Below are 16,864 nucleotides of genomic sequence, written 5' to 3' on the forward strand. Positions count from 1 at the left end.
ACAGCTGTACGGTGATCCTCGGCTTTCCAGAATAGACTGGTACTAAAACTAGTAACGATAGGTAATTGTGTTTGTCTCAGCTGATCAGTAGTTTCTGGCTTAAAGAAGTATAGTTACCAGTCAATTCGAAGGAGGGAGTGGTCGGACGCATAAATCTACTTCCGTCAATCCTAGAGGCAACAAGGCTTTCCGCGGGTCTGGACAAGCGCACTGCAAGAGTGGAGGGGATTCTGGTGACTGGTTGATTGTAGCCAAAACGAATTTCACAGTTCTCCTTGGTGGTTGGAAATTCGAGAACCAGATGCTCCATTGTTAGTATGTTGAGAGATCAAGGCCAGGAACAACGATTTTGAATTGCTTAGACGTATGCCTCTGTGGGAAGCTCCAAATACTATGTGTTCTGTGCTTAACCGTTTCGGATTGCCTGTGTCTGAGGTTTTGACCTTCATTCGAATAATTTGCCACAAGAGCTCTCCTATTACTGCGAATGCTTTCATCCCGGGAACCCTTTTCCATTACCCTCAAAACAAAAGCAGGATAAGACTGATGCGTTGGTGCATGTCGAACCGAACAAAATTTGTAGAGCTCAAACGGATGAACTGGACAGGAACCATAGTTGGGGTCACAAGGAGACTCGACTGGCTCTAATGAGGGATATCCCTGCGAAGTTGGCCAATGGATGAAAGTCTTCTGGTCTTCCATGCTCGTGTTGCAAAATGTGTTGTGACTAGCTCGTCAAAATGTATGACAAACCGTAGAGTTCCGCAAAAGTACTACTGTCTTGCAGCCAGGCTTTTGGATTAAAGGCCTAATCGTCCCCCAGTCTAGACTAGGGTGTCTTGACGGTATCCTTGCTCATTTACAACCATGACTGGTTCTTTCATTCTTCAAATGCGAACTCAGTTGAGTGCCCTTGATTGTCTGCTGGGTTGTCAAAAGACTGCATCAAGTTCATTTTCATGTGATATTCAATATCGGCTCTCATTGCACGTGGCTGATAACGGTGATTGTTCTTGAAGTTCAGTCACAGCACGACGCTTTGTGAGATCTTCGGTCGGCGCGCGATGATGGAAGGCTGTCCCCTAACATCAGATTGGTAGTTCCTCCTGGTAGAAGTAACGCTGTGTTAGATAATGCACACTCTCGTCGTCTTGGAGTGAAGCTAGGAGTGGAGGCGTTTTTGCTGATGGCCAAACACTAATTTTGATGTATTCCAACAAGCAGTGAGCTGCGTTCTGTGTCAGTGTAAACAGGCAGTGCTTTCAGAGCGCGTTCCTGGGCCAACTTGGTTCGAAACTCAGCAAAGTTAGCGAATATACACTCATTTGCAAACTAATTTGTTTTTTTTTTCATAAGACGCACCTAGAACCCAGCTGGACCTCTCGTTTGTGATGTTCTCAGGCAACTGAATGGGCTGCACCATGCCGCCTCATGTTTCAGTCGCTGCGATATTGGAGATATCGCGATGTGTCTATCTTTGTAATGTACTACTAGGCAACCTTTTCAGCAACCTTGAGTAGTACATTAGCAAAGAGTTCTTTCAGATTGGCTATTATTCCAAGTGACATGAGTCTTCTTAACAATGCAGGCAACTATAGAAATGTTCAACTGTGCCCCAAAAACTGCCGACAGTACACGTGACCGACCAGAGGTCACATTTCACTGGAATCGTCACACCACCAAGGAGTGCGCCGGAAGTTTGTAAACATAATACGTTCTTTGTATTCTCAGACTTCTGGACGTGTGAGAGTGTACGGAGAGCTCTTCAAATGCTTCCGCACACAAAGCGGTGTCCGTCAGGGATGCCCACTCTCTCCATTCCTTTCTAACTTTGTGATCGATGAAATTATGAGACGAACGCCGGGGAGTCTCCAAAACCCTTGTGTTAAAGTAGCCTGTGAAGAGAACCTTGTCGATCCGGAATACGCAGATGACATCGTTCTCATGTCCGAAGAGAAGGAAAAGGCGCAAGTATTCTTGGATGAACTGACCAAAGTCATCCAGTCCTTTGGTATGCACTTTGCATCTACAAAGTGCAAGGTCATTCTCGTAGACGTGCAGTCACTGAACACGCCACTTACAATCCAGGGAGAAGTACTGAAAGTTGTGGGGCGCTTTACGTATCTCGGAAGGTGTATTAGTTGGTTGTGACATGTGTTGCGTACGCCCAACCATCTTTTGCCGAAGAGAGTGCTGTTTTCCATGCCCAATTCAGAGTGGTGTAAACAGAGAGGTGGCCAACCCTTGACTTGGCGGAGGAGTACGGAGGAGATCACGAAACGCTTGGGTGTTGTCGGTGCTACTCGCCTTCCAGGATAGGGACCACGTGATCCTCACTGTGCCTGGTTGGAGACACTGCAAGATATGGCTGCCAACCGATGTCAGGGGCGTTCTTGTGCCTACTTTCTATCCAGATCGCCTGAGTGAATGTCTGGCGATGTAGGCAACTCGAACTGATTGTGATAAGCTAGCAGTAAGTCCCTCCCCTGTCCACATTAACTCTATTATTACAATATGGCTTTCAGATAAATCATGGTTGTACGGCAGTGAAGCATCGGTGTTGAACACTGATGTCATGCTGTCGATGATGATGATGATGACGATGATGATGGTGATAGAATTGTCACACTCCTGCTCCAATGCACAAGCTGAGAATTCTACGAAAACATGCCGTCTAACCTCCACCTTCGAAAAGTTGAAAAAAGTTTCGAAGTAATACTTTTCGGTGTAAAATTACATGAAGGGGGTTGCTCGTGTCCCCATAAGTGGTGTGTCGATTCGGCAGGACTGACCGATTCCCAAGGCACTGACCTAATACCACCGACTATCATTATGTTAGAAAGATACTAGATGGTAACTGGATGCGAATTGATTTCTGCTCGTTTGCTGGCAAAACGATTGCAATTCTGTTGTCATTTTCGGCGAACAGATCGGTCATCTGATCAGCAGTCAATAGACACACGCCAGATGGGAAGAAGACTTTTCGCTGCGGAGTGGCTCATTAGGAAACATCAACTAAGCGGTTACAGACTATTGGATAGGAATGTCAAGCTCTTATATACACCTAGCTTTTAAAAAAGAATATCTGTCTTCTTCTTGAACGGGTCTTCTTGAATTTCCCTGATATTCACTGACTGTCGCGCAAATACAAACGAATGCTACGAAGTAGTTTCATAAATTCCGTGAGAAATCCCACCTTCCTTTGGATAAAGATGATTACAAGAAAACTACATACTACTCACATACCCCATCAGTAGTATCCACAGTTACATCAGTATTTCGACACATCGGCAATAGTAGCGAGTTTCCCAAGCCCTACAGAAATAGCTGAGATACAGAAGTTGCATTCAAAACTACACACTGTGCATTTGAATGATTTTTCCTTCTACAGACTTCCCAATGATACATTTACAAGGAACGGGTCAGTCCGCCACCCAATTCGCCCGTATCCTTTGATTCTAACAGTGTTTCTGAAGGTGTCGCCGGCGGATAACATAGCACAAGTACAGTAATACAACAAAGGAGGAGAACAGTTGCAAAAATGGCCCTGCAATCTGTGACGGAATCTTGAGAGCGAGTTCATTGATAGCAGTTTGTAACATTTCATATTCGAACTCACACTCGGTCCACTCTGTTCATTCCTATTTTTGGTAATCATCCATTCATTTGAAGTTCTCCTCCAGTTGCGATTTTTAAAAACTCGTGTTGTATATTACAGCAATATAATGAAAAGTCCTCTCAGTCTGATATCATCATTTATCTTAAGAACAGCAGTTACCCTTATAGACATCATAAACTACTCGTAAGGTTTATGAAAACTCTTTAGCGATGCACGAGCGTTTCTCTCTTTCACCTCAGGCTGATTGGAGAGGCTAATCAGACCCTAAAGGTCACTTAGTAATATAATTGCTTAGTTATATACTCTCATGTGTACACTAGCTGAAGTTTACCGGGAGGTTTTCCTGAATCCCAGCTGCGGAAGAACATAGACGAGAGATTCGTTTGGGATTCAGGCGAGTCTCCAGTGGAGGCCAAAGCAGCGTGCAAATTCTCCGCAACTGGGATTCAAGTAGGACATAAGAAGCTCTGGAACTGCGTCTTAATGATGAGCCCCAAGAACGACGAAATCACTCGAGGGCTGTAGAAGTGCAATGTGTCACGTCCATAAAATGCATTAAGATATCTCGAATATCGTACAAACTGAAACAGGCAGTCCGGTGAAACACATTTAGTTGAAGGACAGAGTCATAAACGAGTGGCTGGATTTGGTTGAGTCTCCCGTAAAAACTAGAATGGTGTGCAAATGGGTGCATGTGTCCAACAGTTACCCCTTTTCTTACACTTTATGCCTGGCTATTCGTGAATCGGTCAACCGTATGTGATGGACAACAGAATAAGTTATCACAAACCTAGGCGGATTGATATCATCGTGACAAAATCCCACTCGTTCTTTGTGAATGTTTCAAATGGGTTTGAGCATACTGGTCTATAACAAACGGGATTCAGCTGGAGGGTTATCTTTTTACAAGTTAAAACGAAAGTCCTACCTCAAGTTCTGGCAACAAATTGGTTGCATTACTGGCGGAGTTCGGGTAGACCCACGTGAATGAACCCCGTGTCTCTTCCGCAATCGGCCCGTGCGGCTAAAAATCAAAAGCAGTTTGAACAATCAGCCTTGGTTTGGATGTAGCCAAGGGTGAAGTTCGGTGATTATCGATAGTGATTAGGGGTGAGGCATATATGGGAAAACTGTGTACAGCATCTGTCTTACATTCAGAACGGAGCTGAATAGATATAGTCATGATATATTTCTCCAAAGATGCACTTTGGTCACGGAGAACACTCAGTACTAACAACTGAAGTGGCTGGGCCGTTTGCTGCGCATGTGGAACGATTGTCTACTGAGACTAGTGATGGTCTCCGTTTCTCCTCCAGTGTCCAGAAGCCAGCCGTCTCCAATAATCCAACATCACATCATTTGGACGGATGTGTCACGTGCAGGACACGCGCCAAACGAAGGCATGCCCTGATTAGTCAGAATGCCAGCCAATCCGAGTCGGGCATCTTTGATTCGAAGCTTCTCGCGCCCTCACGGAGATTCTGGCACGACCCTGTCGAATACTCTGTGCATACTCTATGAATCGAGTGTAATAATTTTCTCTTGTCTCCATTAAGGGCTATATGGAGCTACTGTGCCTTTTGATATACCGTAGTGGGCGGAGCAAGAAGCCAAGGGACCGGTACAGAGTTGCACGATTGTCCATCAAGCCACAACATCCAGAATTGCCCAAACTACAAGGTAGACAACATACGACTTGACAGAAGGGTGTGAAAAAAATTACGAAGGTTTCAGGTGCTGTTCGTACGGTCCACCTTCCAGGATGGGATCCTCGTGAACACCTTGATCTTAGCCAGGTAGCTCGTGGCAAGTGAGAGTCAGCCGATTTCCTAGGTGTTTGTACTATCATTTTGTTTTCCTATTACCAGGAAGGTCAGATTCTTGAATGTAACCTCAGAACCCTCGAAACCTACTACTCCACCAAAATCTCAACAGAAAAGCCGGCAAGCATCCAGGTCAGCTAATCATTCAGTCGATTCAGCAAAACCTGATGAGTGTTCATGCACGCCACAGAAGCACGACCGACTGTGATCTGCGTTCAGGCATTTCATAGAGTCACGACCGATGTTGATGGGTGTTCACTAACGCCTATCAGAGAGCGTGGATCAATGTCAGAAAGTCCCCCTTAAATGGCGTGGGGCCGTTGTAACTTTTGCCCTCGCACTCGCTTGTTCGGAATATAGCTGTTGTGTTCCCTTCTGTAGAAATCCAAGAGATCTCCCCGCGCAGGTTCGCATCCTGCTCGCGACGCCAAAATGTGAGAATTAAGTTTCGTACGTATATCGGTATAACCAGATGAACTAGAAATCCAGAATTCAGATCAGCGCAACAAGTAGCACGTATGTATTCGAATCGGCGTATATATACAGCATATGGAATATTAAAACAAGAGAATAATGAATAGTGCAATCAATAGAGTATCATTCATGCCCATCACAGAGTCTTTTTTCCGGCAACTAGGGACTGGAGCAGGTCAGCAGCAGCTTGACGAATCAGTAGATATAACACTTATTGTCTGACTGGGTGCTTGGATGTGTAATCGCCGCCTCTGATAGACCCGGATGAGGCGTCTCTCTCACCAACACGTTCCCTCCTTTCCCGTTAGGTCTTCAAGTGGAATTAACAAACCGTTTTAATTGCACAGCTGTAAACCACCAATGCAGACGTTGATGTAAACTGTTTCTGATGATTGGGATAGCTAGTGATTCGTCAGAAACTATTGATTAGTTTGAATGAGTACGTGATGAAGGCAACTTTGCTGAGTGTCGGGCAGTCAGTTGGGGTGCTTATCGATCGGTTAAGGTTGGTTGACTACCAAGAAGAGTATGAATAAGCGGTGAAAAAAATTCAGGTAGTTAATGTCAAAGGTACTTTTGCTGGAAAAAGTTGCATGTGAGAATCGGAGGTGGAAATATAGACGCTCTACGTACAGTTGACCTTGTGGGAATGAATCGCTCCCGAACCAAAATTCTTAAGGGAGTAGAAGCCTAATGGAACGGAATTAAGCTATTTACTGATCCTTGTCACATCTCTGAGTCTATGTATTTGAACTAACGTGTTTTTTCCGGGATGGACAAACTGGAGAGACTAATCTCAAGCGCTGCATCAAGTATAATTGCTCTATCTGTGATATCGCTTGTTTAGCAGAATAGCGCGGCACCGCATGTCACTGGGTGTGTGCTGAGTAGTGGCGTACACAAACGTATGAGTCCCACATTGTGGTGGTATTTATTTACAGTGATTAGTAGGGCATGTGAGCTTGTTGTGTCCGCTACTAACGGGTGAATTCTGGCCTTTGTTAGCCCTTGACTTTAAACTATTCGCCTAACAGCTCTCCTGTTCAAGGGTTCCTTAAATATTGATGCAAAAGAACGATTTAGTTTTTTCAAAGGTCATGCAGCAAAAATATCATATTGGTGTCTGATATTCACAAAATACATAGATTTAGTCAAATTAGCTCTATCTGGAGGTGAACTTTTGAAGCCCAGAACGAAGCTTGGTAAAAGTGTGTCACAATAACTTACCCTGACCTTATCATCAGTCATGAATTCAGCATCAGAGATCAGATGTATCTCTTTTTCCTTGGTCCATTTCATACGTCGGCCGACGAAGAACGATTGCAGCGTGTCCAACGTGGAAGTGAGCACGGACAGAAGTGTCAATTCATCCTGCATTTTCGACCAAGTCGCAGACAGCTCGAGAAAACGTGGCTGTTTAGGGACGGAGTGAGCTCAGTTAAACAACAGTGCTACGGTTCCATTTCCACAGTGTGAAAACACATCAAACTGTTTTGTGATAAATCAGCTTGTACCACGACAACCAAGACTTCGCTTATCTATCGTCGCCATCCTGATTGCTGCTTCCCCAATCTCTAGCTCTCGTAATCTACGTTGTAATTGTCCAAGTGCTCCCGTATCCGTGGTTGCAAGAAACAAGTACCTCAAAAAAAGATATGAGCTATTAAAGTCCATGCCTTCTATTAGGAGAACAAGCTCCAAACGTGACTGGGCTACACAACTACCGATGGAATAACCGTTTTCGTCGAGACAGATTTGATTGGTTGTTCTCCACTTGCCCTTGGCAGATGAGTTCTATTTTTAGCATCACTTTTCGGCCCGCCTGGATTTTTTCACGTGAGCTTTATGAACAGCCCGTGAAAACGGGCTGTCCCCCGAACGAACTGTCCCCCTCAGCTCAAATGGAAGTTCCGGGACTAAGAATGCTTTCTAAGGTTACCACAGAATCTTTGCATTGAAGATCACCTTTCGGCATATGTGTGGGTAAAGTAGCTATTAAACCCCAACGCTGATTATCCAAAGCCTCTAGTAAATCTTTCTGCGTGCGGATTCGGGCCAACGGGCTATAAATTTGGAGGGCAGGGAGCTCTTCCAGACTCGTTACGTCGAATCGACTAAACCGGTCGGATTGTGGAGTACGCTGGTGAGTCTGGTTAGGGGAAAGATGGAGTTGTGGACGTTGAAAGTGATTGATAAGACTAAAGTATGCCTGAACAAGATCACGCAGACATGATACAGTACGACCGGATGACCTGTATCCTTGATCATTTCTTCAGACGAATTGTCTACATGAACCCGAACAGAATCGACGGTCTCTGAGGGGAGGTTGACTTCATCACCTTTAGAACTCGTTGTGAAGCAGTCGGACGGCTCGAGCACCACCGGGGAACAGCGGGCAGAAAAAAGGGGTGACATAGCCATATCGCACAAATTTGGTTGAGCCTGAACACAAGAGGTGCACAAAGTCACCAGAGGCCGACCCGAAGGAAACGAGGGCTCATCGCACTGAACTCCCCGCGTGATTTTCGACTGTGGTGCTGGATCCCACGGACACGACTCGAACTCCGGAACAGAATAGCACTGTGCCATAGAATCTAAACGGATCCAGGGAGATCGTCCGCAGGGTCTGAAAAGTTTGGCTTCATCCGTTCAGATTCGGTGCTATCAACAGTTGACTGGAAACCACTAAGTGATTCACCAGCATTGAAACAGTCGGAAGAGGGAGAAGTAGGTTCTCGCTTGAGCGTGTAGGGTAGCAATGTCAATGTAGGTTGTGCTCCAGTTTGTCCCGTCTCTTCGGTGCCACTGTTGTTCGTACTTGTTATGGAATCGCAACTACTTGTCGCGGTGGTGGACGGCTCAGTGGCACGGCGGCGAGTTTTCACACGGGAATACAGATCGTTCGAACTCAAATCAATTTTTCCATCCCGAATGTCATCAAAACACTTAGTTTTTGATGCCACCAACTGGTGTTTGGGGACATACTCAAAGCGCCCACTCGTACGGGATTTGGTGTTGTGTTTTCGTTTAAGCACCTGTTGTCCCGTCTGACGTTCTTCGCTCGCGCCACGCAGACGTTCCCCATCCCCCGTGCCCCTCAGTGAGCTCGGACTTGAAGGTGGAGTTGGAACAGAAGCTATAGAGTCAGCCACACTAGACAGGCGGTCTTTGCGTGTTGAAGGCGGCTTTACATCCATACAACGTTCCCTCTGGTGAAATGAACGAATTGCATCGAGCAAGTTGGACAAGTTTTTTCTGGCTCCCAGCTGTCTGCATTCGGTGGGAATCCTTGCCATCGAACCTTGTAGAACTTCTGACCTTTCACGATCTTTTCCCCGATGATATCTTCAACCAAATAGACGGCGTCTGAATCTGAGTTATCCGCGGTTGTCGTATTATCACTAATAACATCTTTTGAGAAGTTGTTCAAGCGAGCTTGATGTGCGTGTTTGTTAGTATTGGTGCTGGAGAAACGGAAGCGGTTGTTTCTTACGGTTAGTCGACGTCGATGACGGCGTCGGGTTATGCTCATCTGTTTGCGCACGGAATTTTCTCCAGCAGAGGCCATTTGCATGCAGAGGCATAACCATGCACTAATATACACGGCAGAGAGCCGTTTTCACGGGCTGCACATGACACGCCTGCACGTGTCAGCGATCAATAGATCAGCTGATTCGCATGCTCATTGGCTTTCTGGTTTGGTTCAGCTCCTCAGGCCATCAATTGGTCATCCAGACTCACGATATCAAGAAGGCATTAAGAAAACTGCGGTTCCTAACACCTTTAGCTTTTATGCTTCTGTTTACTGTCACTTTCCGGATCCATTCTCTGTCCATCACTGTTGATATACATTAAACACCTGCGCATATGTAACAACACAAAATATCCTTGAGTTATTCGGTGGGAATGCGAAAAAGGCACGCACCACAAGAATCTTACAATCACTTATTTTTTGGTGTAGTAAAAGAAGGCAATCCAAACGGACTGACTTACATAGACTTCCATACTGGGAATCACCGAACGATCGGAGACTAATTCACGCAGTTGCTTCATTTGACTTTTAAAGATATTGCACAACCGATCCGCGTTCGCCGTCATCTCAATAAGTTCCTTTTCGAGGACCTCCAGAAAGGCCTCGTATTGGCGGGCATTGATCACAACGGCACGTAATAAGTCCGGTGTGACTCCAGATTGTTCGGCTGCTAGAATGGTTGCATTGGCCGAGCTGAGCGCCCCCGGGGATGAGTCATGTGCAGACAGTTTCATGAATAGGCCTGTGGGTTTTGCACGAATACGTCTCAAAAATTTCACAATGGTACAAAGACCACACATCCATTCAATGGGTTTGTTTAGCTACCTTGCAAGTATTTTAACTTTTAAAGAACCGGAAACGTACTCGAGCGAGCAGATTTAAACAGTCGTGGATTACAATTTCAGAACGGATTTGTTTTATCTCCTTCCGGCTTGAATTAGGCTTCCCGTAAAATAGCTTCTGCACCCTGATGTTTTAGATTTTGTTTTCAAAGCTTGAGGAGTTTTGGGAATTTAATGTAGAGTTTGTCCTTTATATAAAAACAGTCTATGTTGAAAAATCAAGAACCACTGTACAGCTGTTTCATCCTTATCGTAGATCATCAGCAGTGCGCATCATGAACCGTGCGTCCCAAAGTGAACGGTCCCCCACTTTTCACATATCTTCGTTTCGCGTTGCGAGCCACGCATCGTACGTGCTTCCAATCCATCCTAAAAGTTTAGTCTCAGTGTCTGTCTTGCTGCCTTCTGCTGCTGATTTCTACACAAGCATGAGGGAAATTGCATTTCAGTGAAAAAAAAACGTCTGTCAACAAACGGTTCAACTTACTCGCATTCCTTGCGGCAACTTCTCTTGCTTTGAGCAACTGGTCGTGTAGGGTGCCCAGTGTCTTGGGGATGCCATCGACGAGTAACTGCGGAACTGAAGTAATGTAACAGTAAGCGCTTGGACACAACGTGTGGGGGCCGGTCAGCGGCTATCAGTGACAATTTGCCACCGATTCGAGCGATGTTACTCGAAACATCCAAGGAGCCGGCGTATTGTCAAGCAACAGTTAGCCAAAGTAAAGTAAACAAACGTCGCGCGGTTTATGAACGGCAAACGGTCTAGTTTTCACTCACTGGCTGTTGAGAAAACCCTGTCAGGAATAGAATAAGCCTTACCTTGATACATCGTGTTCCAGCAACTAAAAACCGCCCATAAACCTGTGAGGCGCTTACTGTGACCCTATGGCTGTGCTGGGAGGCGTCCCTGCGACACTCATAGTCTCCAACATTAGGCTGATCAATGGGTAGCGGCAAACGTGTCAGCCCCAATCGAGGTGAAATCATCAGTGAGTTGTCAGGGCACTCAGTGGAGCATAGCGACGGTTTGGTGTTTGTACATTTAGTAGTGGTGCTGCTCTCCCAGTCGGACCTTCGATAACTACTGGCGGAAGGAGGAAGGCCTTCGCTGTGAATTTATTAGGAAATGCCAACTTAACAGTTACAGACTATTGGACAAGGAAGCAAAACTCTCATATGCATCTTGTTTACAAAACTGAATACCCATCTTCTCCTTGAACGCGTCTTCCTGAACTTTCCTGGATATTCATCGACTGTTGCTCAAATCCAAGCAAATACTACAAAGCGACTCCACAACTTCCGTAATAGATCTCACTCTTCAAGAGACGCAAAGCGGATTTACGAGAAGACATACTACTCCAATACTCTCCCATCAGAGTATCACCGTTACACTAGTTGTACGGTTGGGTTGTTCCTTCGGTTGGCTGGTTATCCTGTGTCCTGATTGGTCGTCTCCCTCCAACCAATTATGTCGAGTCGCCTTCCACAGTGTCATACAGCTCTTCCCTGTACGTTCACTTAATGAGCTTTAAATTAGATAAAAGGCTGGTGCAACAAACTGACCGCTAATAAGCCACCGCTACTCGCGCAGAAACAGATGACCCAATAACAGGGAACCAGGAAATCGATCGCATATTTGTAACACATATTTGCTGAGTTCTGGGCAAGGTCACTTCCTAGGGGTTTTGGTTTTAACGTAATGATTTTTGCAAGTGAGTCCCACTAGGTCAACGCTCATCAGTTTCAAAAACTCTCTAAACGTCACTGTACTGGTTCTAAAAACGTGGGCTTTTCTTACTTGATTTGGAAAGAATTTTACCCAAGAAATGGAATTGAACTTACTGTCATCTATACCAGCTCCACCTTTCAGACATTCTTTGTTGAAGAGGCGAATGCCCGTAACAATGCCCGTGAATTGTTCAATCTGGTTTCGTTTCTGCGCTGTCCCACATTTCAGAAACGAAAGTATGTCCGATTGAGGAAAGATGCTTTGCAGAGCGGCTGAGATGAGAGAAAATCGGAATGTGCGTAACAGAATGGGAAAGTGATAAGTTGAACGGCTAGTATTATCCCATGCCATTAACTAAAATACATTGACAGCGTTGTTTCCATTGTTGTTAACAAATGCTTTTTACACATCATCATTGTCACCGTTCGCTAGGCAGTTTTCTGGACGCTTTCATGATGAAAAGGGGTTTGATATCAACGAAACAAGGACGCGGCTATTCACGACTTCCACATACTTTCTCTATTAGATACTGTGGTATTTCACACAGGTGCCTGTTCGGTTAAGTTGTGTCGTTTGCTGTCTTCGTTCGATCCCTTTCATAAACATCACCGCACAACAGACGATGCTGGTCTACGCTGGAGCCTTTTCCCACGTGTTCATCTTGCTCGCAAAAACGTTTGACGAAAATAATGATCAAACTGTGACTGCAATAACCTGGATGTGCTCTTCGTCACCATCATCATCATAATCGTCTTCATCATCACCATCACCATCATTGCCATCGTCAGCTGTGATAACCGCGTAATTGTCGTACAGTAGTTGTAGCTGCCACGGTTTCGTTCAACGATGATTCAGGGAGGTGGGGTAAGTAGCTGCGCATTGGAGGCGGGAGCTGATAAATTGGTGCGTAAATACAGCACTGTAGGTGGACTGTTAAGTGGGGTATTGGGAAGGGAGCTATGTAATGAGGGCAATAGTTTGAATGCATGGGCGCCGTTGAGGGTGTGACTGGGCTATGTTTTACAACATCGTCAAATTAGTCAGCGAGACAACTGGTTTGGTTTCAGAAGAGCTTGGTGAACAATGGGTAGTTTTCATTCGGGCAACGTTTCGCTTTTGACACAAAAGATGAAGCTTTTGTGTCAAAAGCGAAACGTTGCCCAAATAAAAACTACCGATTGTTTACCAAGCTCTTCTGAAAAGATGACTTCTCAATCGGTCCCAAACTTTTTCCAATTGATTGAAAATTGTTTTAGTTGTATTGCGTCTAAATTCAGTCCTGTCTACAGGTAGTCTATGGCCCAGACCACCGGAGGCGAAACTAGATGCGACAACACTGTTACAAGTTGCCGAATTCGGAAAGTTGAAAATCAAGTTATCCGAAGAGCCGACTAAACTTCACAGAACAGATGGTCGAGGGCACGTGCGAACAGTGATCTACCTTCTCTCCACATTGTTAGAATAAGTCAGAAAATTCACTCACATGCAAATCAATTCGGTTTTCACGAGAGACTCGAAAGAATCTCTCATTTGTGATATTCTACAACTGAAAGTGCTGCACACAGGCCGCCTCATCTTTCCACTGACGAGATATTCGAGACATCGCAGTATATTTTCATAAAGGAAACTAATCACAAGGTTGGTGAAAACTCTTCAACAGCCCGCAACCGGTTTCGCCCTTCTTGGGGCCGGTTCATCAAGTAGGCGCAGTCGCCGAGTTTCCATCAACCTTATGTTCTAGTTGAACCCAAATTGGACTGTTTTCTAGAAATACACTCATTTGCAAATCAATTTGGTTTACTGTGATATCTCGAATACATTGCCAACTGAAACATGAGGCGGCCTGTATGCAGCACTTTCAGTTGTAGAATATCACAAACAAGAGGTTCTGTTGAGTCTCTCGTGAAAACCTAATTGATTTGTAAACGAGTGTATTTCTCGAGAAAAGTTACAGTTTCTTCAACTAGGATTTAGACCCACACCTCTCAGAATGGTATCCAAACATACTACGTTGGAACTGTTTCCCAATGGTGGTGTTGGATCACACATACTCCAGTGCGGCTGGCACAATAAGTCAGTGTTTACTGGCTTCTTGGCTGACACACTTTCGCAGGAGGTGCGATCAGACTTCTGGAAGGCTTTATCTGTCTGAAAAGGGCAATCCATGTCCTTGTGGGTTTTTCGTAAGCGAAATTTTCAAGGCACTTTGTGGTCACCCAATCGGTGCTGAAGGTCATTGGTTGTACACACCTTACGGACGTTTAGAGTTATTCGAACACACAGGTAACTTAGCTCACACTAGCTGATAGTGACCGGCCCCTCAAATAGTGGCTGCCCGGATAGAAGTTTGTTAAACAAATTTTATAACCAGCGAAGTAGTTACTCCATTGGTGATACCTGGATAGACTGCTCAAATTCTTGTTTTGATCTTTCCTCCGTGGAGCACACTGCTTGTCTTCTTCAAACAGCCGAGAAGTCGTATAAAGTAAAGTTGGCCAAGCTAAAAGACATACCGCTCCTTTATTAGTCAGCATTTTGTAAATTTGAGCCTCCTTTTGTTCCGGTACTTCTAGGCTTTTTAGCCTTGGTAGTCTGATATCTTCAACTGAGAATTCGTCCTGTCAGAGAAAAGACAGCTAACCAAACTGAACTTTAGTTGCTTGTCGCCCGGAAGGTCACATGTTCGGAACTCTCTGAGTTTCATGAAGTTCATACTGCTCACGATTCCCAGTGAGGATGAAGCCACTGAGCAAGGTTTCCAGGCATCTCTGACAAGACGAAATCTCTACTGAGCATTACTAAACCTGCTCACCAGTAGTAGTGTAACGGTGATACTACTGATGGGGAGGCACGCGAGTAGTATGTGTTGTTCGTGGAAATCCGCTTTGCATCTTATTTACAAAAACTGGATATCCATCTTCTCCTGGACGCGTCTTCTTGAAATTTCCTGGAGATTCATTGACTCCAATCATTCCTCGCTCAAATCCAAGCAGATGTTACAAAGTGACTCCACGAATTCCGCAACAGATCTCTCCTTTTCAAAAGACGCGAAGCGAAATTCCACGGACAACACATACTACTCGCGTGCCTTTCCATCAGTAGTATCACCATTACAGTAGTAGGAGTTTCAAAGATAATTTTTGCAAAATAGACTAGAAATCATTCTACCCAAGTTTTTCATCCAAACAGGCCAGAAAAGCACTGGTCATGCGTGATATTGCCCTTAATCTTGGTTACGATTTTGCTGGAAGGTAACCATAACGGATAGCCATTCCATAAGTTTCCGTCCACTGTCGACATAAGTTACGTGAAACATCAGCCGATACCGGATGATTCACGCACATTTTAAGGTCCAATTAAGTTCAAGGAGAATGCAACGAGAAGTGAGACTTGGCCTATTCGGGCAGCGGAACTGAGACGTCTTCAGGTGTTCGACAATCGTTGTCTCAAAACCATAGCTCGTGTGGGTCGGTGTCGGGGAATCTGTAACGAGGCAGTTAGAAAGCTCGTTTTCGGTTGTGTAACGGGTACTCTCTTTGAAGAAGGTGTCCAGCACCAGAAGCTGTGTTGGTTGGGACATGTGTTGCGTATGCCGAACCATCATTTGCCGAAGAGAGTGCTGTTGTCCATGCCCAACTCAGAGTGGTGTAAACAGAGAGGTGGCCAACCCTTGACTTGGAGGAGGAGTATGAAGAATATCACCAACCGCTTGGGTGCCGTCGGTGCTACTCGCTTTCCAAGATAGAGACCGCATGATCCTCACTGTGCCTGGTTGGAGACACTGCAAGATATGGCTGCCAACTGATGTCAATGGCGTTCCTGTTGTCAGTTTCTATCCACATCACCTGAGTGAATGTCGGAATGATTGTAGTAAGCTAGCACTAAGTCCCTTCCCCGTCGACCTTTACTCTTTTCTTTACAATAAGGTTTTCAAATAAATCATGGGTGTACGGCAGTGAAGCATTGATCTTGAACACTGATGTCATGCTGTCGATGATGATGATGATGATGATGATGATGATGATGATGATCATCTAAAAATTCGAATGATGATGGTGATAATGGTTTGGATTATCAGACTGTCTCAGATCCGTCACAGGCTGGAAGTTTCAAGCTGCCAAATAGTTACAGATGCGAAATCCTCCGCAGTCAGTGAAGACTCCATTAAGCTCTCCAAAATCTTCCACATGGTGTCTGTTTACACATTTTTACAAAAGCGACAACACAACTTTTCAAAGAAAAAAGAATTGTTTGAAATTTTCTAATTAGTTCATACAAAGATGTGCACATACCAGTCGTCTCGCGAACCACAGCGACATTGGTTGGGGATCCGAGTCCGGAGAACAGTAGGACAGCGGAAACAATGCGACGGTATGCGTCGTCCATTTGCTCTTGTGTACGTCCACGGGCCTCCAGAGCTTCAGTCATCACAGGTTCAAGGCGCGATTGCATGACTCGATGGCGTTCGGCCACAAATTCGTCTTCCGAGCAAGAAAGAGCAGCAGTCTCATTTGGTCGTATGTAATAGCATATGATGTGAACAGGACACTGAATAGCATACACAAACTGCCTGACAAAACAAACTGGTCTCGTGTCGAAATATTGGTCAGTGGGACGTGTTTATTCGCTGTTGATCTGTTTGCCAAATCTAACAACTGGCCATTCACGTTGAGAGATAACACATACTGTTTAAATGCTATATAAAATCAAGTAGGCAAGAGGCAAGTGCTCACTCAGCTGCGCATTGATGAGGGGACGAAGGAACGATTACACTGACCACAGCCGAACAGGGGCGGGTGCCCATATCAAGACTCGCGCTTTCAAGTCACCCTCAAGTGTATG

At 45.1% G+C, this 16,864-nt stretch overlaps 1 protein-coding gene across 1 annotated transcript in view; it reads right to left on the reverse strand.

The window, feature by feature from the left end:
• T265_09895 (hypothetical protein) overlaps nucleotides 1-16,516 on the reverse strand; it is a gene marked incomplete at both ends in the record, with an annotated part of 37,216 nt that extends 20,700 nt beyond the window's left edge. The window contains 6 exons of the mRNA XM_009176107.1: nucleotides 4,548-4,643; nucleotides 7,144-7,329; nucleotides 9,910-10,190; nucleotides 10,778-10,870; nucleotides 12,136-12,294; nucleotides 16,315-16,516. Coding sequence (XP_009174371.1) covers nucleotides 4,548-4,643; nucleotides 7,144-7,329; nucleotides 9,910-10,190; nucleotides 10,778-10,870; nucleotides 12,136-12,294; nucleotides 16,315-16,474 — 975 coding nt within the window. The remainder of the gene's footprint in view (nucleotides 1-4,547; nucleotides 4,644-7,143; nucleotides 7,330-9,909; nucleotides 10,191-10,777; nucleotides 10,871-12,135; nucleotides 12,295-16,314) is intronic.
• Between the last annotated feature and the right edge of the window lie 348 nt (nucleotides 16,517-16,864).

Source organism: Opisthorchis viverrini (genome assembly GCF_000715545.1).
Source record: "Opisthorchis viverrini unplaced genomic scaffold opera_v5_317, whole genome shotgun sequence".
Taxonomy (NCBI): domain Eukaryota; kingdom Metazoa; phylum Platyhelminthes; class Trematoda; order Opisthorchiida; family Opisthorchiidae; genus Opisthorchis; species Opisthorchis viverrini.